Source organism: Entelurus aequoreus, linkage group LG15, assembly GCF_033978785.1.
Source record: "Entelurus aequoreus isolate RoL-2023_Sb linkage group LG15, RoL_Eaeq_v1.1, whole genome shotgun sequence".
Classification (NCBI taxonomy): Eukaryota; Metazoa; Chordata; class Actinopteri; order Syngnathiformes; family Syngnathidae; genus Entelurus; species Entelurus aequoreus.
Window position 1 is genome coordinate 31,671,489 of NC_084745.1, and position 27,340 is coordinate 31,698,828.

The following is a 27,340-nucleotide window of genomic DNA, read 5'->3' on the forward strand; positions in this document are numbered from 1 at the left end:
ACACACACACACACACACACACACACACACACACACACACACACACACACACACACACACACACACACACACACACACACACACACACACACACACACACACACACACACACACACACACACACACTCTTATCGTAAGAGCTAGGTTTAACACGCTGCATGAATTCTATCTGACGAGTGGCGCTATCAGCAGCTCCAGCAGGAAATAAACACAACAACACCCTTAACGGTAAGTTTGCTGATGTCGATTTGGAATATTTGAGTGTGCGAGAGGTTGACTTTTTCAATGACCACAAGCTGTCACCCACAAATGGATCATTTATTTTCCTTATCTATGTTTTATATCAGCTTAGAAACAGCATTTATCATACCTTTATTTTGAAATGTGTACTTTACTGACTAGTGAACAAGCTGGATAATTTCACCTCAGTTATAATTGACCGCTACCGAATGACGTGAACACATTTTAATTCCCTTTAAATCCACCCTAACAACAGGTTGGAGTGCGGGCCAGCTGTCCTCTGGCAATCCTTCTTACTCATTCAGTGGCTCGCTGAAGGAGGGGCTGCATTTTGAAAAATTCACCTGTATAACTCTATAGGGACTTTTTATTATTGAAGCAAATAGGCGTTCCTCTTTTGCTGTGGAGTCAATAAGGGTCACACTCCATTAAGCTAAACAGCTTGTATTCAACTTTTTTTTTTTTTAATTCTTGTATGGTAGCAAGTTTAAATACAAACAATACTTTAGAAAATTGCAAAAAAATATTAACTAAAAAACTGAAGTCAAAATAATCACACTGCAAGACTAAAGTCTTCATATAAAAAGTCTTACTCAAGATTGAAAAAAAAAAGAATAGAATAAAATTCATTTTATTGTCACTATACCAGTGGTGTGCTGTCAGGGCCAGCAAGGCCTTCTCTGCTGGCCTAACATAACCAGAAATCATGATCATAATTAAAGATACAATTATTTTTGTAATTTACTTTCCCTAAATATCTCAAATTATTCATATTCTCTTCATGTCATATCATGCTTGTTCCAGTGCTATGTTATTTTTAGTTTTAGTTTGTATCCAATCAGAATTCAGCTAGCTTATGTTGCCATGCTGTACCAAATCTGCCCGGGGCCTTCAGAATCAACAATGCAGGCGTCCATGCACTGTAAGCGAACAGGGACATACAGTTGATAGACAGTTGCGATAGCCAATCAGATCACGAGTTGTTGTCAGTAAGGCCTTTTAGTTAATCGTGACATTTACGTGTCCTGTGATTGGATACTCATCGGGACCGTTAGCGGATGAATTTGAGAACACATACAGTTGAGAGACAATTGCGATAGCCAATCAAATCACAAGTTGTTGACAGTAGCTGTTCTGTTACAACTAAAAGTTGTAAAGTCTTGTTGTTAAAGTGTGTCATGCTTGTCATTTAATTAACATTGTTACATGTGTATTTGTCGTCATCATGTGGTCAGGGCAGTTACTATATCTTTGAGAAGTGTGTACTTTGAATCAAACTTTATTGACCGGAAGTTGCATAAGCCCAGCAGAGAAATTTACGGTATATGTGTTAATTGCTGATGAGTTTTAAATGCGCCAAAAAATAACCTGTTTTGTACACTGTTGATGTGTTTCAATCCACAGTAGGGTGTGAATGTGTTCCTGTATAGTATTTCTCCAGCAATGATCATGTGGTGACATCAATTATGGTATTTTGAGAGGTAATCATTGAAGTTGGAGATCACTGAAGGCCCAGGTAGGAAACGCACGGCCTGCCACTGTTATAACTATAAACATGTGTGAAAAAGTATGTGTGGGTTATTGCACATTCAGTAATAAATGTAGATATTGCACATATTGAAGGGGTTTTACAGTAATGGTGAGTGGATATTGGATATGAGAGTTATGATGATACACAGTGCTAAAAACAGATATTGTACAGTAATCAAAGGGACAAACATTAAAAGGTGCCATATGTAATAATTTAATGTAAAGTCATCGTTAAATGCCTAATGAAATGAATTTTTTTTTATTTAAACGGGGATAGCAGATCCATTCTATGTGTCATACTTGATCATTTCGCGATATTGCCATATTTTTGCTGAAAGGATTTAGTAGAGAACATCGACGATAAAGTTCGCAACTTTTGGTCGCTGATAAAAAAAGCCTTGCCTGTACCGGAAGTAGCGTGACGTCACAGGTTGAAAGGCTCCTCACATTTCCCCATTGTTTACAATGCAGCCAGAGCGATTCGGACCGAGAAAGCGACGATTACCCCATTAATTTGAGCGAGGATGAAAGATTTGTGGATGAGGAACGTGAGAGTGAAGGACTAGAGTGTAGTGCAGGACGTATCTTTTTTCGCTCTGACCGTAACTTAGGTACATGGGTTCATTGGATTCCACACTTTCTCCTTTTTCTATTGTGGATCACAGATTTGTATTTTAAACCACCTCGGATACTATATCCTCTTGAAAATGAGAGTCGAGAACGCGAAATGGACATTCACAGTGACTTTTATCTCCACGACAATACATCGGCGAAGCTCTTTGGCTACGGAGCTAACGTGATAGCATCGTGCTTAAATGCAGATAGAAACAAAAGAAATAAACCCCTGACTGGAAGGATAGACGGAAAATCAACAATACTATTAAACCATGGACATGTAAATACACGGTTAATGTTTTCCAGGCTGGTGAAGCTTAACAATGCTGTTGCTAATGACACCATTGAAGCTAACTTAGCAACGGGACCTCTACAGAGCTATGCTAAAAACATTAGCTATCCACCTACGCCAGCCCTCATCTGCTCATCAACACCCGTGCTCACCTGCGTTCCAGCGATCGACGGAGCGACGATCATAGATGCGGTCGGCGGCCCGGAGACGGAGGATGTCAAGGTGAGGTCTGCGGCTAGCGCGTCTGCTATCCATCTCAAAGTCCTCCTGGTTGTGTTGCTGTAGTCCGCCGCTAATACACCGATCCCACCTACAACTTTCTTCTTTGCAGTCTTCATTGTTCATTAAACAAATTGCAAAAGATTCACCAACACAGATGTCCAGAATACTGTGGAATTTTGAGATGAAAACAAAGCTTTTTGTATTGGATTCAATGGTGTACCAATACTTCCGGTTCAACGATTGACGTCACACGCATACGTCATCATACATAGACGTTTTCAACTGGAAGTTTAGCGGGAAATTTAAAATTGCACTTTATAAGTTAACCCGGCCGTATTGGCATGTGTTGCAATGTTAAGATTTCATCATTGATATATAAACTATCAGACTGCGTGGTCGGTAGTAGTGGGTTTCAGTAGGCCTTTAAATGGCCCTGATATGTCAAAAGGCATTAACAAGTCATGTTCTTTCTGAATACCTTTATAACTGATAACAGTAGTTCAGCCGGGATATGCCCATTTCAAAATTAGATATACAGCCCCGAAATATTGTTATTGTTTCCATTTCGATGCCCCGCCCTCTACCGTTTGACCAATTAAAAAGTCTGTGAGTGTGTCACATCCAGGTTGCCAGTTACGCACCCCCACCTTCGTCGAGCTACTGCCACTGGTAAAGTTACTAAACATGTCAGACCTTAGTAAATCTAAAAGGCGTCGTTATGATTCTGAACTTATTCATGACAAAGCCAGGAACAAAACAAGGATTTGTATCGGGGATGCCTTTGAAAGATGTAGACGATTGTTAATTTCCTCCTTGATAGGTAAGTCAGGCATTTACGTTTTCTTATTACTTGTAATAAATGGAAATTTACATTTCTTATGCAAACTACAGTATATTGTCCAATACAGTCTATGATCTTGTCTAACAAAGCTAGTATGTCCGTGCAACGAATGCTGAGCATGCTAGCCCGGTCAATGACATGGCTAACGGGGGAAATATATGTCCGTTAGCCTGTATGTTGATGTGTCATCCAACTGACAGGGAAAAGCATATTTTCAACAAGTACAACCTATGTGTATATGGGTAGTGTCCGTGCCTATTTTGTTCTCAATATGCAGATATGCTGAGGAAATGTGTTCCAACATTAGCACGGCTACCACGGCAGTACCATTTCAGGCCACATTTCTACATATGGCACCTTTAAGTATGAACAGTTGGTGAATAAGAAAGTCAAGTGTTCGAACTGTGGTTCAGTGCATGTTAGAGTTTGTCATAAAGTTGCAATTTTTCCGATAATAAACAGTATTCCGAGCATAAACCTACCCTGCAAGACTCACAAGTTACATTTAACTATTTACAATGCAAGTTTTGTTCCTAAAGAAAAAAAACTAACCGAACTGAACAACTTCTAAACAAATATTTAATCACTTTAAAGAGGGACTGCACTTTTTTTATTTCTATTTTGCCTATTGTTCGCAGTCATTATGAGGGACAAGAAGACAAACATTTTTTAATTTTTTTTTTGCATTGTAACATGTAAAAATTGTCTCGTTCTAGGTAGCTCGCAATGCAGCTAATAGGGGCAATCAATTCTACCTCTAAATCACTTTAAAAACGCATTTAAAAAATGTCAACAATACTTCATAAAAATAACCAAGCTGTAGCAACATTATTATTGTCAGAGCGAACATTAAGGAACTATTTTTCTATAGTAACACATCGACGTGCTTTGGTAATAACAGTAAAAGCTGACTACGGAAAGAAAAAAGCTGGTTTCTACAACAACACAAAACGCGTTTGAGTTAGTAATGCACAACACTGCAATAGGACAACAATCTGTACTGACTGAAAAACATGAACAATCATATTAGAGTATCTGTGACGCATTAGCCCACTTTTCATGTTTTGTTTGTACAGAGCTAGCCAGACAGCATATATATTGTTGTTGTAATGACGTGCTGCGTGTATCATGGTCAATGTTAAAATGTGACTCACTCGATGGACAGTTGTGCGTTTTTTTCCTGGTTTATTTGGGGTAAGCATGCCATTTATATTGAAATAGCTTGTACACAAATTCCACATTTACCAACCTCACTCTATCGGCTTCCGTCTGCGCCAGCGTTTCATCCTCTTCTTCGTGCTGACTTCTATAAGCAGTAGTTCATCCTCCATTCATTCAGCTTCAAAAAGATAAGGTTGTGACTCTTCATTTGTCCAAAAATAGTCGTCTTCGTTGTCTATTACCAAGTCTGCCATGATTAGAAGACACAAACGTTGTTGCCAGAAATCGGAAGTGCGCTGCTATGGAAACAGAAATCAATGCGCCTAGGAATTAGTTCTGGCAATGATTAAAATGACCAAAACACAGTATATATTGAACTTATTACATAATGTTATGAACGTGTCTGTTACGACATTATATTTATTTTGTCCATGGTGTACCCCGCCTTCTGCCTGAATGCAGCTGGGGTAAGCACCAGCCAACCCGCCACCCCGAGAGGGACAAGCGGTTAAAAATGGATGGATGTGGACTTTACATTTTTTCTCATCATACTGTCAGATTAATTTTTTTTGTAAGTTTTTACTTTTCCGTCATAAATTAATACTAGTGTCAATCTTTAAAAAAGAGCATCTTGATAGTTGTTTGTGTGAACGTTAAACAATGTGATCAGTGTTGTCACTCTAATCCGCTTGCCATAGTGAACAACAGTAAGCATGGCAATTTATAACATCCTATTTACATCTCTGTTGGCCCAATCTGCTGAGAGCTGACTATGTCATCTCCCTTGGGTGTGCATGTCGGCGTGTCCTGGTGTGACACCGAGCAGGCTGTGTGATTTATCCTGCTTTTTTTTTTAATCAACCTGTTGCTGATTAACACATTTCTTTCCAGCAGGTTCGCTACAGCGGACTGCTAACCAGCGATGACCCACTCCAGCCCTTTCAACAGTGACACCTCCTTCCTTGCAAGATGAATTTTTAAGTTTTGCCACAGTAAAAAACAAAACCCTTCCAGATGACTTGAAACTATTTTGCCAAGTCGATGAAGCTGAGGAAAGTCTCGTGAGCCATGATGAACCGCTACACCACGCTGAAGCAGCTGGGTGATGGCACCTACGGCAGTGTGTTGATGGGGAGAAGCAACGAGTCTGGAGAACTGGTGGCTATTAAACGGTGAGGATGTTGATCATTTTATAAGACTGTTAGCGTTCGCTCATCATCCAGCAGATAGCACTTTGGTAAAAAAAGCTTTTAGAAATGAATCAAAAGCAAAATGTATGTTTAAACAAGCCTTTTCAAACTGATTTCCTAATTGTATCCAACTTCCTGTTCCTGCCATATCTCCCTGTACTTTCTCTACTGTATGGTTGCCACAGAAACAGCATAACTGTAGACGTCTGCCAGTCAGTCCTAACATGTGAGCTAACCATTAAATGAATATTTTGTGAGATGGCTATGCAGCAAAAATTCTAGTTATCATGATAGTTATTTGAAACGGAACAGAAAAATGGAAATACCAGGAAAACCAAGAATTTTGGTGATGAAAAAAAAATAGATGGCTTGAATGTCCTGGCTAAGAGGAACGCTCTGAGGAAATCGGATGAAAAATGTGCGAGAAGTCGTCAAAAGAAGAAATGGTGAAAATAGTTGTATAAAATGTAAATAATATCCATCCATCCATCCATTTCTACCGCTTATTCCCTTCGGGGTCGCGGGGGGCGCTGGAGCCTATCTCAGCTACAATCGGGCGGAAGGCGGGGTACACCATGGACAAGTCGCCACCTCATTGCAGGGCCAACACAGATAGACAGACAACATTCACACTCACATTCACACACTAGGGCCAATTTTAGTGTTGCCAATCAGCCTATCCCCAGGTGCATGTTTTTGGAGGTGGGAGGAAGCCGGAGTACCCGGAGGGAACCCACGCAGTCACGGGGAGAACATGCAAACTCCACACAGAAAGATCCCGAGGCCGGGATTGAACCCTTTGTATTGTGAGGCAGACGCACTAACCCCTCTCCCACCGTGCTGCCCCTGTAAATAATATGTATATATATATATATATATATATATATATATATATATATATATATATATATATATATATATATATATATATATATATATATATATATATATATATTAGAGATGTCTGTAAATGGCTTTTTTGACAATATCCGATATTGTCCAACTCCGATATCAACCGTTACCGATATATACAGTCGTGGAATTAACACATTATTATGCCTAATTCTGTTGTGATGCCCTGCTGGATGCATTAAATAATGTAACAAGGTTTTCCAAAATAAATAAACTCAAGTTATGGAAAAAAATGCCAACATGGCACTGCCATATTTATTATTGAAGTCACAAAGTCATACTTGCCAACCTTGAGACCTCCGATTTCGGGAGGTGGGGGGGTGGAGGCATGGGGGGCGTGGTCGGGGGGTGGGGCGAGGGGGTGTGGTTGTGGGCGTGGTTAAGAGGGGAGGAGTATATTTACAGCTAGAATTCACCAAGTCAAGTATTTCATATATATATATATATATATATATATATATATATATATATATATATATATATATATATATATATATATATATATATATATATATATATATATATATATATAAGAAATTCAGAATTCAGTGAATTCTAGTTATATATATATATATATATATATATATATATATATATATATATATATATATATAAATTTAAAATTATATATATATATATATATATAAATAAAATAAATACTTGAATTTCAGTGTTCATTTATTTACACATATACACACACATAACACTCATCTACTCATTGTTGTACTTGAAAGTGCAATGCTTTGCAGCCAGAAGCACAGCCTTATATACTACATACATACTAAATACACAGTAATGAAAACACAGTTGTTCTACTAACTGTACTGTGCTTGCTGCTTACTTACTAAAAAACCCCAAAAACAACACTAACCTTTCACTCTTTGAGTAGCATTTGCTCTGCAAATTTGCGTACTGGTGAGCGATCTCTGAATCCGGGAACATGTCCTTCATGGATTTGTTGAAGACATCCCCAAATGAAAACGGGATGTTGCTTCCAGCTATCAGCATAGCCATCTTTGTCTCGGCATATGTTACACCCTGGGGTCTCCATTTAGCGAGGTGGCCCATAATACTGGGCTGTGCTGCGCTGCCGCCGCTTTGTGCTTCACTGACCGTTCATGAGTGAGTCTATCCGTTCGGCCACCGTGTTCAATGGAGAAGTCTGTTCTACAAAATTTACAGGCAGCATACCCCTTCCCCTTCAAACTGTCCTGGATAAACTGAAATTCTTGTTTCCATTCGTTTTGGAACTTACAATCGTATTTCTTCATCTTACTCGTCGTCGGCTGTATCTTCCTCGTTCTTCTGCTTCGTCTCCTTGTTGTGTGCGCAGTTGTGCACTCTCTAAAAGCCGTAGATGTTGTAACGTGATTGGGCAGGCACGCTGTTTGTATCGTGGGAAAGCGGACGTGAAAATACGCTGTCCTCACTCAGGTCCGCATGGAGCTGGAGGGGGCGTGGCCTCCAGCTCCGGCTGAAAATCGGGAGATTTTCGGGAGAATATTTGTCCCGGGAGGTTTTCGGGAGAGGCGCTGAATTTCGTGAGTCTCCCGGAAAATTCGGGGGGGTTGGGAAGTATGCACAAAGTGCATTATTTTTTTTAACATGCCTCAAAACAGCAGCTTGGAATTTTGGACATGCTCTCCCTGAGAGAGCATGAGAAGGTTGAGGTGGGCGGGGTTGAGGGGGGGGGGGGGTAGGGAGTAGTGGGGGGTGTATATTGTAGCGTCCCGGAAGAGTTAGTGCTGCAAGGGGTTCTGGGTATTTGTTTTGTTGTGTTTATGTTGTGTTACGGTGCGGATGTTCTCCCGAAATGTGTTTGTCATTCTTGTTTGGTGTGGGTTCACAGTGTGGCGCATATTTGTAACAGTGTTAAAGTTTTTCATACACCCACCGTCAGTGTGACCTGTATGGCTGTTGACCAAGTATACGTGGCATTCACTTGTGTGTGTTAAAAACCGTAAATATTATGTGGCTGGGCCGGCACGCAAAGGCAGTGCCTTTAAGGTTTATTGGCGCTCTGTACTTCTCCCTACGTCCGTGTACACAGCGGCGTTTTAAAAAGTTATACATTTTACTTTTTGAAACCGATACCGATAAATTCCGATATTACATTTTAAAGCATTTATCACATATATATATATATATATATATATCAGTGGCGTGCGGTGAGGTTAATGTCTGGTTAGGCACGACTGCATCATCACAGTCAAATTTAAAAACATATGAACCTGCAGTGCAGGTGTACCTAATTTTGTGTCCCTGCGGTCGTTCGCGGCTCCTGCAGCGCGAGCATTGTTGTTTTTGCACTTTTTGGCTTCTTGTTAAGTGACTTTTTTTGGGTGGATTCGGTCTTGCACGTGGAGGGTTTGGGTGTGGGCTTTGGTTGGTGTGGCCGCGGCGCTCCCGTCGGGCAGTGGATTCTGCGGCGGAGATGCTTGGCACCAGGAGGCGGGGTTATGATACGAGCCTCACACAGTGTGTCTCCGCAGCAGATCTATGATCGCTCAGCACTAAAAATACGTTACACACATACAGTTGTTGACAAGATACACTGTACATTATATACCTCAGCTAACTAAACTATGGAAATGTATAATATAATTCATATAGCAATACGGTGTCACTGCACAGCAGGCCAGCAGTTAGCCGAGTCGCAATCCATGGTGAGGCACAAGTGCCTCAACTGGCTGCTGATCACCGCACCGTCTCTTCTCAGTATTTGAACGGCAAATGTGAAAATAAAAATAAAAATAATCTAAAACTGGTGAAGTTAAATGTAAAATAACTTTAGTATAATCACTGGATACATATAACAATTTAGCTAATTTTTTTTTCTTTTTTTTTTCTTTCCATGATGGCAGGTGAAGCCCCGCCTCCCCTGCCTCTAGTGACTGCACGCCACTGATATATATATATATATATATATATATATATATATATATATATATATATATATATATATATATATATATATATATATATATATATATATATATATATATATATATATATATATATAATAAACCTGCTCAGTGGCCTTGTGGTTAGAGTGTCTGCCCTGAGACTGGAAGGTCGTGAGTTCAAACGTTGCCTGAGTCATACTAAAGACTATAAAAATGGAGACCCAATGCCTCCCTGCTTGGCACTCAGCATCAAGGGTTGGAATTTGGGGTTAAATTGCCAAATGATTCCCTTTAACAGTGGGAATTCCTGGTAATCAGGGAATGTTCTTAACCAGCAAACATGTTGGCTTGAATGTCCAGAATGGGTGCAGTGTGTGGATGGTGGAAAGGTATGATTCAAATGAGAAATGTTGGAAATGTGTAAGTTTGAAAAGTGGCCCATTCATTTTCAAAAAAATTGTCCCGTAAAACCAGGAATTCCTGGTAATCTGGGATATTTGGGAAGAGCAAAATAAGGTTGCCATCAAGTCCTGGCCCAGCCAAACGTTTTGATACCTGAACAGTTCCGATTGGATGAAAACTGGAGGGTGTGAAAGGCGATAAATACCTTGAAACAACCATACACAATTAGCTTAAATGGGGATTCAAATGTAAAAAAACAAAAAACAATAAGAATATGACATATTAGCTAGCTATTTTTTATTTAGAACTGAAGTTGATTGATAGATTTGAGCAAAAAAAGTTGAAAAAAATATGAATCCAAAAACTTGTAACTCCTATAGACTTTTTTGTCCTGTCGGCACATAACTGCATATGCTCCAGAGGGTTGATTGGAAATACAAAGAAAATGCAAACCAAAAATAAAGAAAAATAAATATTGATAAATATTGATTAAAGAAAAATAAACCTAAGCTTTGTCAACTATTTTAAGGCAAAGTATGTTAGTTCACAGTGCTTCTAAAAAGTATTTGAAGTGCTACACCCAAACATGCATGTATTCCCAGCTTTTGCTCAATACTCTCAATATTCTTTCTGACATGCACTGTGAGATCTTATGGTCAGGTGTGTGCCTTTCCAAATCATGTCCAATCAACTGAATTTATAACAGATGCACTCTCTAATGAAGCGGTAGAAACGTCTCAAGAATCATCAGTGGAAACTGGATGCACCTGAGCTCAATTTTGAGCTTCATGGCAAAGGCGGTGAATAATACTATCCATCCATCCATTTTCTACCGCTTATTCCCTTCGGGGTCGCGGGGGGCGCTGGAGCCTATCTCAGCTACAATCGGATGGAAGGCGGGGTATACCCTGGACAAGTCGCCACCTCATCGCAGTGAATAATACTAATGCATGTTCTCTCTCTTTTTTGAATTTTTATATATCAAATATATTTTCATACATTTCTCAGAAATTCAAGTAAAAGTATGAAATCTTTAGGAAGTTTGAAAATAAAATGGAAACATAAACAAAACACTAACAACAGCTTATTTAACCGTACCATACATTCTAAGCAAGCCATACTCAACCAAGAAATTACAAACAAAGCTAATGCATGTGTATTACGTGGGGCGTATATAGCTTTATGTGCTCAAAACCGGAAGATATAATGCCTACAACACATTGGAACAAACAGTTCCTTTAAGTCTGTTAGAGTCCCCTAGTTGTACTGCAACTTTTTTGTAAAGATATTATTCTATAAGTATTGTATTATGTATAAATGAAAGGTTATTCACAAGTTGACTGGGCCATACAGTATCAAACACGCCTTCAGAGGATAATAGTTTTGATAGCTTTCCCTCAACTTATTTCACCCCATCACCAAGGGTAACAAAAATAATAATAAACGGCTTCTATGTCTTTGTTTCAGCGGGGTTCAATAATACATGAGATACCCGATGACATGTCCACTGTTTGCTTGATTGTTTGGTTACCATGTAAGACAATACGTGTGGCGTGGTGAAAGGGAGTGAAAGTAGGAGCGGGGTGTGTCAGGTTGCTTACATCGTGGAAAGGGAGTCCTAAAACTAGCAGGAGGAAAATATATCAACACATTTTTAACACATTCATAATTCCATAAGGGGATTTTATATTCCTTTGACTATTGTGTTAACAGGTGGGATTGTAGTGTAAATGCAGAAGTAGAAAAAACATATATCTCATGTTTAATATTTGGTAGCACTGTTGGATACCATTTAATATGTGCTTATTATTGTGTGGAGACAGTGAAATAATGTAAAAATATTCAAATCACCTCTTCTGTTCTAACCCTAACCAATGCAAACAACAAAACTACTACTAGATGCTTTGTTCCAAGATTTTTTGCTGACTTTGTCATACAAATTAACGCCAGTTTTTCACTTTCTTCCACAGAATGAAAAGGAAATTCTATTCGTGGGAAGAATGCATGAACCTAAGAGAGGTGAAGGTAAGGAAGTTGTTTGGCAGAGAAGAGTAAAAAGCTATCACAAGTTACAATATTTAATTTTTTACATGTCCCAGTCGCTGAAGAAGCTGAACCATGCAAATGTTGTCAAACTGAAGGAAGTTATCAGAGAAAACGATCACCTATACTTTGTTTTTGAATACATGAAGGAGAATCTCTATCAGCTCATGAAGGACAGGTAAGAAACTGTAATTTTACCACAGTTGACGGTACCATTACCAAATTAAAATGCCGCATCTGTTATGGCCTTTGACACTGTACCTCGGTTTATGAGTATTCTATGAATTTTATGTTCGCAGAATGAAATTAATCCCTGAGTCAGTGATAAGAAACATAAGCTATCAGATATTGCAAGGCCTGTCCTTTATTCACAAACATGGTAGGTGTCCCTTTAAGAGTGGCTTCACACTGCAAGATTTCCTCTCATAATATGAAGCTTCTTGGGTAAATTTCAGAATTCCTCTTATAATATGACAATTCTTGGTTAAGTTTGAGGTTTCCTCTCATAATATGAAGCTTCTCGGTTAAATTTGAGATACCCTCTCATAATATGAAACTTCTTGGGTAAATTTTAGATTTCCTCTCATAAAATGAAACTTTTTAGTTATATTTGAGGTTTCCTCTCATAGTATGAAGCTTCTTGGTTAAATTTGAGGTTTCCTCTCATAAAATGAAGCTTATTGGTTAAATTAGAGAATTCCTCTCATAATACAAAGCTTCTTGGTTAAATTTGATATTTCCTCTCATAATATGAAGCTGCTTGTTAAATTTGAGATTTCATCACATAGTATGAACAATGTTTGGTTAAATATGAGATGTCCTCTCATAATATGAAGCTTCTTGGTTAAATTTGAGATGCCTTGGTGAAATCTTGTAGTTTGTGGAGCCTCTGTCGTCGCTCTAATTGACCTAACTCTCTTGCCTATTTCTATACAGTAGAGAATAAACTCTTGGTTGGATGCTTATTTGATTGGTTTTCACACATCTACTCTACTTCGCATGTGCCTTTTTTTGTGTGCTAAATTTCCCCTATTATCCTTCTTTTCTTCTTCTTTCTTTTCTGGTAGAGAGAATAAGATGTTCTCAGAGAACGAAATTAGGAACATCATGTTTCAAGTGATTTCTGCTTTGGCTTTTGTACACAAGCATGGTAAGTAGTCTCACTCAGTCGCCGCTTCCTGTTTCCAAAGTAGCATGTTTTGGCTGTTTTATTTTATATCCTCCCCTACAGCCAGCATCCCCTCGGGTGGAAATTTGTGTTTTGCATAACAGAGATTGATTGATTGATTGATTGAGATTTTTATTAGTAGACTGCACAGTACAGTACATATTCCGTACAATTAAACACTAAATGGTAACACCCGAATAAGTTTTTCAACTTGTTTAAGTCGGGGTCCACTTAAATCAATTCATGGTAATACAGTTATACCTTATCTTACGAGCTTAATTGATTCTGTGATGGAGTTCTTAACTTTAAACACTTATATTTCAAACCAACGTTGTACATTAAAATTAATTCAAATCAATATAAATGGTGTTTGGCCCACCCAAAACGGCACTATTGAATAGAACAATAGAATGTACTACTAACAACTACAGTAGTTTTATGAAGTCATAATGTACAGTATTTACCTTGGAGAGTGGACTTCCACAGGATCTCCGACCAGCTGCTTCTCCATCAAACACACTATCAGCAGCTTCTCCATATTTTCATTGATAAATATCCACTGTTTAGCTATTTTAACATCCTTGGCTGGCGTTATTGACTCATTCTGCTTCAGTGTGCAGGTGCAGACTAGCACAGATATGCTCCAACTGCTTCACCAAGTTTTCTACACTCGCTGACATGTTTTTGATGATTTCTTTATTTAATTCAATGAATATCATTGACTGTTTCTTCTCAGCACTGTCCTTTACACTCACTTTTTTCTTTCCCATTCTTGGGAAAAACAAAAGTTACATCAATCTCTAGCAATAAACTACTGCTAGCAATAAAAACAAGATGTTTTGGGCGGATCCTACGGGGTTCACTGTACCGTTCGCTACACCACCTAATGGCAATGATACTTCTACCTAAAATCTTTGCTTGCAACTTAAAGCAAAACAATTAGCCGAGAGACAGCTGTTATCTTAAAACATTCTTTAATAGGGGCACTCTTAAGTTGAGGTTCCACTGCAGTATGTGTATATATATGTATATATATATATATATATATATATATATATATATATATATATATATATATATATATATATATATATATATATATATATATATATATACATATATATATATTAAGCCATCTCACCAAGGTCTCATTTACAGGTTTCTTCCACCGAGACATGAAGCCAGAAAATCTCCTGTGCATGGGCCCAGAACTGGTCAAAATAGCAGATTTTGGACTGGCCCGGGAGATCCGCTCCAAACCTCCTTACACTGACTATGTTTCGACAAGATGGTGATGAACACATCACTGTTATTGACCTAATGATTGCTTATTTATTTTACTAACTACTCTGCCTATGCATAGGTACCGTGCACCTGAAGTTCTGCTTAGGTCGTCCACTTACAGTTCTCCTATAGACCTGTGGGCTGTGGGATGCATCATGGCCGAACTCTACACGCTCAGACCTCTTTTCCCCGGAAACAGTGAAGTGGATGAGATCTTTAAGATCTGCCAAGTCCTAGGCACTGTCAAGAAGGTGAGGAAAATCATATTATATATATTTGTATTAATACAAATACTTAAAAAATATTGAGTTTAGTCAATTGATTCATCACAAACAATTATTGCACTAGTCACGCAATTTATTTTGACTGTTCCTTTACCTTAACCTTAAAACTGTTACCAAGTTTTGAACAGATAAATGACATACTGTACATTCAAGTAATTCATTTAACATTTCTTCCTGGAGAAAATTCAGACAATAAAACTGCATGAGAGTCCAAATATTGGGATGTTTTTTAAGTCAATTTAAATCATGCAAGCAAGTAATAACCTGTGATTAATCACCATTAATCTAAATTCAAAAGTGTGATTCATCGGATTTAAAAAAACAATAATTTGACAGCAATACTATATTATATAATATCTATTTTATACAATGAATTGTATTATATATATTCTTATATTTGGTCGATTCGATAAAAAAATAAATATATATATATATATATATATATATATATATATATATATATATATATATATATATATATATATATATATGTATATATATATATATATATATATATATATATATATATATATATTTATTTTTTATTTTTATTTTATTTATTTTTTTCTAAGAATACATTTAAAAAATGCCATAAATCAGCAGCCAGGAGCAACTTTTGTATCCTGTATCCTGTTTTGATCAGATATTATTATAATGTTAGTACCAAATATCATTTTGCGAGAATCCATTTGAATCGAGAATCATGTTAAATGTAAAATCGAATCTGAATCGAATCGTGACCCCAAAAATCGAAATTGAATCATGAGTCGTTGGAAGATTTCCATCCCTAGTTGTGATGCTAATTTTAATGTAATGGTGATCAATAAATCAGAATCATTAAACAACTATAAAACAGCTAAGAAATGTAATTTGTGCTTTACTATTTAAAATATTATTTATATTCATGCCATCTTATATTGGATTAAATACATTAATTTGGTGCTTTCTTAAAAATAAATGTGATAGAAAGCTGGAATATTAGTATTTCATATCATACTTGGTTCACATGGCTTACCTTTTAGCTCATTCACTAAGTGCTGCTTGGATAGGCTCCAGTCCATGCCATGACACTGAACAGAGTGTGTGTCGGATTGTAATCATGTTATTGTCATTTCCAATAGCTGGACTGGTCAGAGGGCCACCACCTGGCTTCGGCCATGAACTTTCGCTTCCCTCAGTGTGTGCCGACGCCCCTTAAAACACTCATTCCCAATGCCAGCAGTGAGGCGATTACTCTAATGAAGGACCTTCTGCAGTGGGACCCCAAAAAAAGACCTACCGCCGTACAGGTAAAGACACTAATCTCTCACTTTTTATCATTTTTTTCTATGCTCAGTATTCTTTCCTCCATAGGCGCTGCGCTACCCATACTTCCAGGTTGGGCAGATCTTAGGGCCTCGTCCTCACAGCCAAGACGCCAAGAAGATCCAGCCCAGACAGATAATCCAAAAGCAAGTCTCAGAACCTAAGGTGGATCACGCTCCTGATAACAAAGCCTCCAAATCCTCCCCAAGAAGCCTCGAGCAGCCTCAACCTCTTAAGCAGATCACAGTGCCCCAAGCTGAGAGTAAACAAGGAGGCCTCAGCTGTGTTGTGAGTCAAAGTAGATGTTGTGAAATTATTTCGGCAAATGTCATCAGCCTAGATTTCGGTTCCCAGAAGGTCACATCAGTGTTAAATGAGAGTGTTGGTGGAACTGGGATGATGAAGGGCGGCAGACGGCGCTGGGGCCAGACGGAGGCGAAGACCTTGGATAGCTGGGATGATTCCGATGCATCGGACACTGCTGCCTCACACTCAAAGAAACCCAGCTTGGGGAAATCCGAGGAGGACAGGAACTTGAAGAAACTTCGGCCACAGTATGTACTGTTACAACTTAGTTGGAGACTCTACAAAAGATTATAAATTGCATCTCAAACTCAAGGCCAAATCATTGTACAGTATATGGCCTGCGAAAGCCTGGAAATAATGCGTCAATAAAGTACCATAACCCTTTATCTTTCTTACTAAATGTATTTGTTAATTCCATTTTGACAAAAAAAAAAGGCATGCAATTGCATATCTTTGAAATAATATTGAAACAAATATTATGTTGTCATATATTTCAAACATTTAAAATAAAAAATATTCATTATCTGTTTGACTGATGATTTAAAAGCAAGTTATTCATCAAATTGTTTGTACAAAAAAAAATCTAATGCATAGGCAATTGTGTAATAATATCAGGCGATTATACATTTAAATAAATAAATGATAAATGGGTTATACTTGTATAGCGCTTTTCTACCTTCAAGATACTCAAAGTGCTTTGACAGTATTTCCACATTCACCCATTCACACACACATTCACACACTGATGGCGGGAGCTGCCATGCAAGGCGCTAACCAGCAGCCATCAGGAGCAAGGGTGAAGTGTCTTGCCCAAGGACACAACGGACGTGACTAGGATGGTAGAAGGTGGGGATTGAACCCCAGTAACCAGCAACCCTCCGATTGCTGGCACAGCCACTCTACCAACTTCGCCACTATATCCAATTATCATTACAAATACCTGCGATAAGTCCCTCTTTAAAACTACTTTATCTTTCTTACTAAATGTATTTGTTCTTTTGAATTTTGACAGAAAAAAATATATACTGCATGTCTTTTAAACTTCAATATTATCTAATAATTCAACATCTATTTTATAATTTATTCAAAAATAAGTTGTTGAAAGGGGATAGGTTGATTGGTAACACTAAATTGGCTCTAGTGTGTGAATGTGAGTGTGAATGCTTGTCTATCTATGTTGGCCCTGCGATGAGGTGGCGACTTTTCCAGGGTACCCTGCCTTCCGCCTGAATGCAGCTGGGATAGGCTCCAGCGACCCCCCACGACCCCGAGAGGGGATGGACGGATGGAAATAAAAATAAATACGTAAATATCTGCTTGGCTTATGATTTAAAAGCAATTTATGTCTGGGACAATTGTACATTTATATTCATATATTATTCCCGGTTACATGCGGCCCTCTGAGGGCAGCCATAACTAAGATGTGGCCCTCAACCACAGCCCTACTACAGAACGTAAACTTGGATATACTTTAGAGTAGTCAGTGTACAGCTTGTATCACAGTATTACTGAAAATCACTGAACACACTTTTGTTGTGTCTAGGGATGGGTACCGTTCACATTTGAACCGATACGGTACCAATTCCCGGTACCTGGGAATCGATACTGGTACTTAACAGTACTTTTGTCTTATTACACACCAGCTGTTTGTTTGAAAAGTGCATTTTATGTTGTAGTTTTCATTAACAAATTAGTAGGTGTTGAAACCGTCATGTAAAATCACTAATGCTAATCAGCAGCATGTCATTAGCAAAGTCATTGTATATTAGCATCAAGCTATCACATTTTTGGAAAGGTTGAGCTTTACTACGTTGTTGGTTGGCATTGACAATTGCAACATTACCTAGAGGTAGTTTGGCTTTATCCGCTCTCAGTGCTGCTGGCGTGATCGCCAAGTGGCAAAGTGCGAAGAACCGGCTGAGTTGGCAACCGGGCGTGACGTCACATGCAACCCAGGTACCAAAAGATGGCACCGTTGGATTTTATGTGAATAGGTGCCCGCTAGGACCGGTGGGATTTGGTCGGTGCAAAATAATACCATTTTCAGTACCCATTCCTGGCTAACAGTCAAGCATGGTGCGTCATACTCATAGGGGTGCATGGATGCTGCTAATATGGAGAGCTGTGGTTCATTGAGGGATGATTTCAAAATGTACTGGGACATTATGAAGTAGACCATGAAGTGCTTTTCAAGCTGTACACTGACTACTCTTGAGTTCTATGGTTGACTGTAGGTACAGTAGCAGACTGTTGACAGTTTACTGTTTCCCCCCCACAGGGCCATAGAGCAGAAACCTCTTTATTCCTTCAGCACCATTACCAAACTACCAAAAAATGTCAAGGTGGGCCCAGTAGACCCAAACCTACCAGGATCAGCAGCACGGCAGCATTATCTCCGCCAGTCAAGATATCTGCCTGGTAAGACCGCCATCTTTGCGACCAGAGCTAAAAAAAAATGGAAGCAAACGTTGGACTGCACGAGTTTGTCTTTCAAGGTTTGATCGGCAAGACTTTGTGTGAAAAGGAGCTGAGTGGCATGACGTTACGTGACTTGTGGGAGAACTCCAACGCTGTAAATAAACCCCTTGGTCCCATTGGACCAGGATTGTCTGCCACAAGAGCCAACCCAGGTAAGAATTGTTATCACATGATGTTCGCTGGATTTGTATTGTGCTAGATTTTGGAGGCCTCATTTGCTATACATTAGAAATTCGGCTTCTGTCAGCGCACCCTATTATCCTCTCTGGCACAAAAGAGGCCCTAAATGCTAATGATGCAGCTAATGTCTCCCGAGCAGTAGTTACAGGGTCCATTGACAAAGCTGTGTTGTCGCAGCGAGCCTAAGTGTCTGCGACTTTAGAGATCTCCGCAAGATCTCTAGAATTCATTTGTCATTCAGACAGATACACAATATCGCTACCCGCTGTGCTCCCTCCTTACCGGGTCTTCGTGCGCTCACCCCGTCTCTCCATCTCACTTGCTTATTCATGAGATTAAGACTGTGGACTGTGTTCCTTAAATGGCTCTCATCTCCACCCCTGTCCCTACTTATACACCTTCAAACACCTGTGTTTGTTTTGCTTCTGCTCACCTGTCAGCAGTGGTTGCATGTTCTTGTTTTCTCATTCAACTTCCTCTTTTCTCTACCTGAGAAGCCTCTAAATCTGTGGAAAGTCCCCCAGAGAACCCCGTTTTTAAGGAAAGAATACTGGAGAAAATCGATGCCTCCAAAGGTAATTCGTCAATTAGGGTTATAGCGTTTAGTGCACACACAGTGGGATGGCTGGAGGGTAAACAGAGATAAACTAACAACCAGCATGGCGGCAGATGCAACAAGCTTCATGTAGTCACTCAACGACTTAACATGTGAAAGATTTCAACTGCTTAAAGCTCCCCAGGTGGCACGGGGGGTTCAAATACACGGTGACACTGGGGAAAATTAAGAACTCCAGTTGCTAAGTAGATGTTAAATAGCACTACTACTGCAATAGCTTTATAGAGGAACAATGGCGCATTTGACTAATTACACTGATAACCATCTTCTCCTTTGACTGTCACTTAAATTGTTGAATGACTTCAATCACTTGTTCTTAATCGTCTTTTGGGAAACTTTTAACACTCATTCACTTAATTTATTTTGTGCCAATTAGGACGATCACAGTTATTTATTTTTTTCAGGTGAAACATTAAATTGCACAGCATGCTACACCAACATTCTGTGATATAATCTCAAAAGCTTTGCAATTTAGCATTGGCATTTAGCGTTGGTTGAAATTAGAGAGGGGTCATATGAACCATCTAGCGGACTGGGGGACAAATAAGGCCCGGAAAGACACCATACCGGCCCCAAAGTTTAGTTCAAAACTTGGGAAACAAACATCTTTGCAGCCAATTCCTAAAAACACTATAGTGATCCTGTTGTATAGAGGAACTTGGACCACTGTACACACATTGGCAGATCTTTGCATTGGCACGTGGGTCCAAACTTGTGATTTACAGAACTGTGGCATTCGTCAAGGCACCCCATTAAGTCCTATCATTTTTAACAGTTACACATATTTTCTCCTAATGTGGTTTATGTAACTAAGGTGTTGCCGTGGCTTGTTTACTTCAGATGCAGTCGTTAGTCGTTCGTTCAACTTGTGCCATTCCTCAAGGTTACATCTTATAGGTCCTCTCTTTTTTGGAGTGTTATTCAACTGGTGGATTGCCAGTTCAGTTCTAAAAACTCACATTTTTGCAGAAGGTCATTATTAACAGCAGAGTGCTTCTGTAACTCTGACAAAATAAATAGACCAAAATCAAATGTCTACTGCCGAGGACGCTGGTTCCCCGGAATATACAAAAAAAAGACCAATAGTGAAGGGAGAAGTCCGGCCCCCCATGGTTCTTAGCTTTCTGGAAATGTGGACCCCAAAACAGTTTAGTTGAATATTCTTGCTTTAGGAAGAGTTTGCTCTAGTAGTACAACCACTAGAAATTTTAGAAATGTGTCAGATGATAGTAATTTCCAAGCAAACTGCAATAAAATGCATCTATACCATAATTTCCGGACTAAATTATAAGTCGCACCCACTGAATTTTTTTACAAAATGTATTTGGTGAATATATTGGCCGCACAACTCTATAAACCGCAGGTGTACAGTACATATTGAAAAAGGAAATATTTAAACAGGCGCTTGTGTTTATTCACAAATTTACCAGAAGACAATACTTGTAACACGGCATACAGTAACTTACTGGAAAAGTCATTGAGCGTGGTCATTGTCATTTTCTCCTTCTGTACACCGGGGACATCTTCTTCAATATCAGAGTTGAGGGCACTCTGGGTTGCATCGTCTGATATTTTCATGGCCTTGTTTTCGCTTTCATTTGGCTTGTGCCATCTTTGTTGGCGCACAGGGCCCGTTAATAGTTGTGTATTTCCGTATCATGTGGCGGCTGTCTACTTTTTTGATTGTCGATCGTCTTCGGATTTGGGGCTATGTTTTGTGCATTTCGTCTTTTCTTCTCCATGACAAGGGTGAGTCCATAATGCGCTAAATGGCTGACTGAATGATTGTGTGTCCTTTTGATTTATTGTGAACAATTTCCTTGATGCACAGTGACTAGTTTTGGCAATTTCATTGCTCTGATGTGATAAGGCTAAATTTATTGGCGACATGGTAAGCTTGTGAATCTGGAAACATCCATAAATTAGCCACAACATTGTATAAAGCGCAGGATTCAAAGCGTGGGAAAAAAGTCTGGAAATTACAATACGGTTTGTTTTTCATCAATTACTTTTTTTTTAGGGTCTTTTCATAATTGCCATGTCCACCAAACTTTGTAAAACTGGTTTTGCAGTGCAAGGAGACACCTATTAGCATTTAACATGCAGTAACGACAACTTAAAAATCCTCAAGCTTCACTGCAGCGCTCCACTTATACACCACCATGAAAACTTAGGAGCTTTACAATCTAGTCTCGAATATCTGTCTACTATAACCAGCTCAAGTTTGGAACTGATCAAGAGATTGCCCAAGGGGGAGTTTCCTAAAGTCTGATCGCGAGAACAGGCGTAAATTCCAGCTTCGAAGCCATCTTTGCTTTTGTTGACTTTGTTGTCTATTTCCTTTTCAGGAAATGTTGTGAGCACCAAGTATAACCTATCTGCTGGCTACATCCCTTCGTTTCAAAAGAAAGAGGTTGGCTCCGTGGCACAGAGGATCCAGTTGGCGCCAATAGCTGGCCATCACACAAGTAAAGACTACTTTCTCATGTTAACAGCCGCTTATCATACTCACCAAAAATCTTCCACCTTTGCTTTTTCTTCTGCTGTTCAAACTTTCGGAGTACAGTATTTACATTCACTATCTCACTCGTCCCTCCTTTCAGTCAATCCTTCCTCTTCTCCTGAAATTAAAAAAGACAAACCAAAAAAGGCAAAGCCCAAGTCCATCTCTTCTTTGAGTGAAACTAACGAAGGTATTGGCTGTTGCAATTGTGGTCGTAGTTATGAAAATAGACAACGCCACATAAAGCAAAAGGCACAATACTGTTAGATGATTTAGGTGTAAAAACACTGAAATGTTCTTCCAGATTACGACGGATGGAAACGGAGGACAGACATCAGAAGTCAGGTGGTGAAGGGGAGTAGCTACTCAGCCTTGGGAAAGACTTCGGGGAATCTCCTGGCCAGAGGTCCGGCCGTGCAGCCGGTCCACGGCAGGGTGGACTGGGCTTCCAAGTACGGTGGAAATCGGTAGTCGGTGCTTGATTAGAACAAGGTAGAATTACACTTAATAGACATTTCTTATAAGATTCAATACTAAATGTGCCCCTCTTATTCCAACAAGCTACAGCAGGGGTGTCCAAACCTTTTTCACTGAGGGCAGCATACTGAAAAATGAATGCTGGGGGCCACGCTGAAACATTTTGTGCATTAAAACACCAAAACCAATTCAATGTGAATCAATATATGCTAAATCAGGGGTGTCAAACTATTTTTTTATTGTGGGTCACATCACAGAGCTGTTTGAAAAAGTGAAACCATATAATCGCCTCATGGTATTATAACACAACTGGCCCTTCATTTGATTATCATTATTCACCAACAAACTGATGGAAAACTTGCTTTTGAATCAGAAGTCAATATGACAAGCTGATTTTAAACTTTTACTTGCAATAACTCCAGAGAAGGCGTCTCCACTGCTCTAGAGTCCAGTGGTGACATGCTTTACACCACTGCATCTGATGCTTTGCATTGGACTTGGTGATGTATGGCTCAGATGCAGCTGCTCGGCCATGGGAACCCATTCCATGAAGCTCTCTGCGTACTGTACGTGGGCTAATTGGAAGGTCATATGAAGCTTGGAGCTCTGTAGCAACTGACTGTGCAGAAAGTCGGCGACCTCTTTGCTGACCCCTCTCTGTCAGTTTACGTGGCCTACCACTTCGTGGCTGAGTTGCTGTTGTTCCCAAACGCTTCCATTTTTTTTTATAATAAAGCCGCCAGTTGACTTTCGAATATTAAGCAGCGAGGAAATTTCATGACTGGATTTGTAGCACAGGTGGCATCCTATGACAGTTCCACGCTGGAAATCACTGAGCTCCTGAGAGTGGCCCATCCTTTCACAAATGTTTGTAGAAACAGGACTCCATGCCTAAGTGCTTGATTTTATACACCTGTGGCCGGGCCAAGTGATTAGGACACCTGATTCTAATCATTTGGATGGGTGGCCAAATACTTTTGGCAATATAGTGTATAAATATTTCATTTTATATTTAACTCTTAAGATGAGCACAATATAGCATTTAAAAAAAAACGTAAATGAGATTAATAAAAAAAAAAAAGATGTTATGTAAAAAAAATACAAAATGTATAATGTATTATTATATCTGTTGGAATTTTTATTTTATTTGTAAAGAAAAATAAAAGACCAATACTACTTTTTTTCATATAATTCATGTATAAAATTAAATGTTATTCACCAGTTGACTGGGCCATATAATAAATGATACGTCAGGCTTCTTTGAATGATGCGGTGGGTCAAATGTGGCCCTCAAGCTATGAGTTGGACACCTGTACAGTAAGATTATCCCATAAAATGTGAACACTGAATACAAAAATAGCATTTCATATTTAACTCTTAAGTTGAGGAAACATTAAAACATGATACATGAGATTGATTAAAGCAAAAAAGCAATACTATATATATATATCTAAAAAAATACAAATCTATAATCTATTTTTGAATCTGTTAGTCCCTTAGTTGTAATTTGTAAAGGAATGGACAATACCAATATTACTTCTTAAATGTATGTTATGTATAAAATGAAAGGTTATTCACCAGTTGACAGGTCATACAATTAAAGATGTGGAAGGTCACCTCAAATAATTTGCAGGCTATGTCAAATGATGTGGCCCCCAGACCTTGAGTTCTGGCACCACTGTGCTATGTGCACACTTTTGTGTTGTATATGAGAAAGCAAATAGTGTTTAGTGTGGTGGCTAACATTAATAATAAACTTATTTACTCTTCAGAACATATCTTAGGCCAATAAAACTAGGTGTATGGCCCCATTTTTGGACACTCCTGAACTACAGGTTGAAACTAAAAAATAAATAAATGGACCAATGAAATACAAGCTGGAGACTAAGAATGGCCCCTAGGCTGGAATTTGAACACCTTTGAGCTGAAGTGACAAATTCAGAGCTTTTTTTAAGAGGCAAGTTAATGGTCGTCTTAAGTAAGAGCCAATGTTACTTGTATGAGAATTTAGATTGTCAGCCATTTTGACTGTAGCTTTATTTAAATTGTTGCAACAAACATAGTTCTTGTTCCATTTGTACACTGTATTGTATGTTTTTGTACATGTTTTATACAAAGGGAAATTAAAGTTTATAATTTAAAAAAAAAGGAAATCACTCTTAAGATTATATATAAACGTTGGTGCTTTATTTATTTCTCTTCATAGAAAATTAGCCTAACATACAACAGAAATTTCACATTGACGTTAATTAAATGGTGGATTCAGTGCATTCTCCGCATCATCCGGACTGCTGAGGTTTGTTGAGCAGTGCCATGCTCAGCTTCGCCACCATCAGAAGACTTGGAAAGAGAAAATAGGGATGTTGCTTTTTACAGAAACGCGTCAGAAAGTCATCTAAAAGACGGGCTACCTTGCACCCGCCATGAGTCCAGCAGGCATGAACTTCCTGGATCCGTAGAACCTTTTTCCCATGATGCCTGTCAGCGCACCTGAAGTAGCTGGAAGACCGGATGTAAGGTTCCTTATTAGAGAGTCCCTCCAGGATTTTGCGCTAATTCACACAAATGCAACCAATCCTTCGCAACTTTGTAAAATGCCCAACACGTCCCCGCACATTTTGGCAAATCACATTTTTCTCTGGGCGGTGCTGAAACACACACGTCAAATGTCTAATCAAAACTTATGTTTGTTTTTTGTCTGGAGTCGGACGAAGCAGGGACAACAACGTGTCACAATATATCAACTCTTTATTGTCAAACTGCACAATTGTCATCCTTCTGCATAGCTCAGACCTACTTCCAGTTCCTGTTGACAGTGCGACGCCTTCTTGGTAATGTTGGCAAGACACTGTCTTCCTTGCTTCCTAGTTTACATGCATTTATAGATTTATTTAACCCCCAGGTTAAGATCATTAAAACCATATTTTAATTTGCAATGCTGACCTAGCAAAGAGGCAGCATTTACATGTTAGAAATGAGAACGTGTGATGATAATCTCTATTTTATCAACAAAAATAGAGTTATACACCGTTTTCAACAGTTCACAAATGCTCTTAACGTGCGGGCGTAAATGTGTTGGAACAGAAATAAATGTTTAAGATAGACAAACACTTTTGAAACGTAAAATAAACATGGAAGAATGTCTGCAACTTGTGGACGACAGAGCAGAATGCAAACAATAAGGAAGTCTTTGGTGGTGTTTCTTTCTGTCATTATAAATATTACTATAATTTATTTGACAAAGAGCTTTGAGTATGTGCTTTTTCTAACATTTTTAAGTGTATAGTAGTGTTGTACCAATATTTTGGTACCGGTACCAAAATTATTTCGATACTTTTCGAAATAAAGGGGACAACGAAAAATTGCATTATTGGCTTTATTTTAACAAAAAATCTTAGGGTACATTAAACATATGTTTCTTATTGCAAGTTTGTCCTTAAATAAAATAGTGAACATACAAGACAACTTGTCTTTTATTAGTAAGGAAGCAAACAAAGGCTCCTAATTAGTCTGCTGACATTAACAGTAACATATTGTGTCATTTATCATTCTATTATTTTGTCAAAATTATTAAGGACAAGTGATAGAAAATTAATTATACATTTACTTGTTCATTTACTGTTAATATCTGCTTACTTTCTCTTTTAACATGTTCTATCTACAATTCTGTTAAAACGTAATAATCACTTATTCTTCTGTTGTTTGATACTTTACACTAGTTTTGGATAATACTACAAATTTGGCTACCAATCCGATACCAAGTCGTAACAAGATCATACATTGGTCATACTCAAAGTCCTCATGTTTCCAGGGACAGATTTCCTGAGTTTATGACATGATACAATGATATAATTTTTTTTTTAAACGAAAGAAGATGTGATTCCAAAAAATATTGACGTAATCATAGTAGTATCGACTAGATAAGCTACTGTACTTGGTATCATTGCAGCGGATGTTAGGTGTAGATCCACCAATGGCACTTTGACGGCGGTGAGCTATGATGTGTAGTGAAGCATGTTTAACTATTCCTCGTCCTGCAGGGATGATACTTGTAAGAAACCTACTTTATTTGTTGCCATGGAGGCGAGGATTAGTGATTTAGAAGTAGCTAAAACACTGCTGACTTGGGCTGGACTTTAGCCGCTAGCTAGCCATGTCTTAAAGCACCTCTTCCGGTGGGTATTTGAGTGTTATAACTCCACTTTTATTGATAGTTTTTAAGCCAAAATGCGTCCGTTCTCCCATTTCTGTCTACACACTGTGTCTGTTTTTAAGTACTCCGTGATTGTGCACTGCCGAACATGCTCGTCTGCTCGTAAACCAGCAATGTCACAACGTGACGAGGGCTCGGGCGGGGACCGGTACTTTCCAGAGGCGGTATCGTA

At 38.7% G+C, this 27,340-nt stretch overlaps 1 protein-coding gene across 4 annotated transcripts; it reads left to right on the forward strand.

Annotated features, from left to right (window-relative positions):
- On the forward strand, positions 1-25,841 carry mak (male germ cell-associated kinase). Of its 4 annotated transcripts, none has more exons than XM_062021224.1 (16): positions 1-228; positions 5,796-6,073; positions 12,282-12,336; positions 12,411-12,532; positions 12,654-12,733; positions 14,681-14,813; positions 14,886-15,057; positions 16,212-16,379; positions 16,444-16,683; positions 16,750-16,949; positions 18,980-19,119; positions 19,197-19,331; positions 19,857-19,934; positions 22,324-22,443; positions 22,579-22,668; positions 22,783-25,841. In XM_062021224.1, exons 2-16 carry the CDS (start codon positions 5,970-5,972, stop codon positions 22,947-22,949), a joined length of 2,004 nt encoding a protein of 667 aa, XP_061877208.1. In that variant the 5' UTR covers positions 1-228; positions 5,796-5,969; the 3' UTR covers positions 22,950-25,841. The 4 variants fall into 4 exon arrangements, with proteins under 4 accessions (XP_061877208.1, XP_061877207.1, XP_061877209.1 ...); XM_062021223.1 differs by lacking the exon at positions 12,654-12,733 and adding an exon at positions 13,422-13,504; XM_062021225.1 differs by lacking the exons at positions 12,654-12,733; positions 19,857-19,934 and adding an exon at positions 13,422-13,504 and having other exon boundaries at positions 3-228.
- The last annotated feature ends 1,499 nt before the right edge of the window (positions 25,842-27,340 follow it).

Bases quoted from the DNA above. Each gene is read 5' to 3' on its own strand.
- mak (XM_062021223.1), top strand. From the start codon at position 5,970: ATGATGAACCGCTACACCACGCTGAAGCAGCTGGGTGATGGCACCTAC. The intron at 19,332-19,856 runs GTAAGAATTGTT...CTACCTGAGAAG, and splicing joins TGCCACAAGAGCCAACCCAG to CCTCTAAATCTGTGGAAAGT. The intron at 19,935-22,323 runs GTAATTCGTCAA...TTTCCTTTTCAG, and splicing joins GAAAATCGATGCCTCCAAAG to GAAATGTTGTGAGCACCAAG.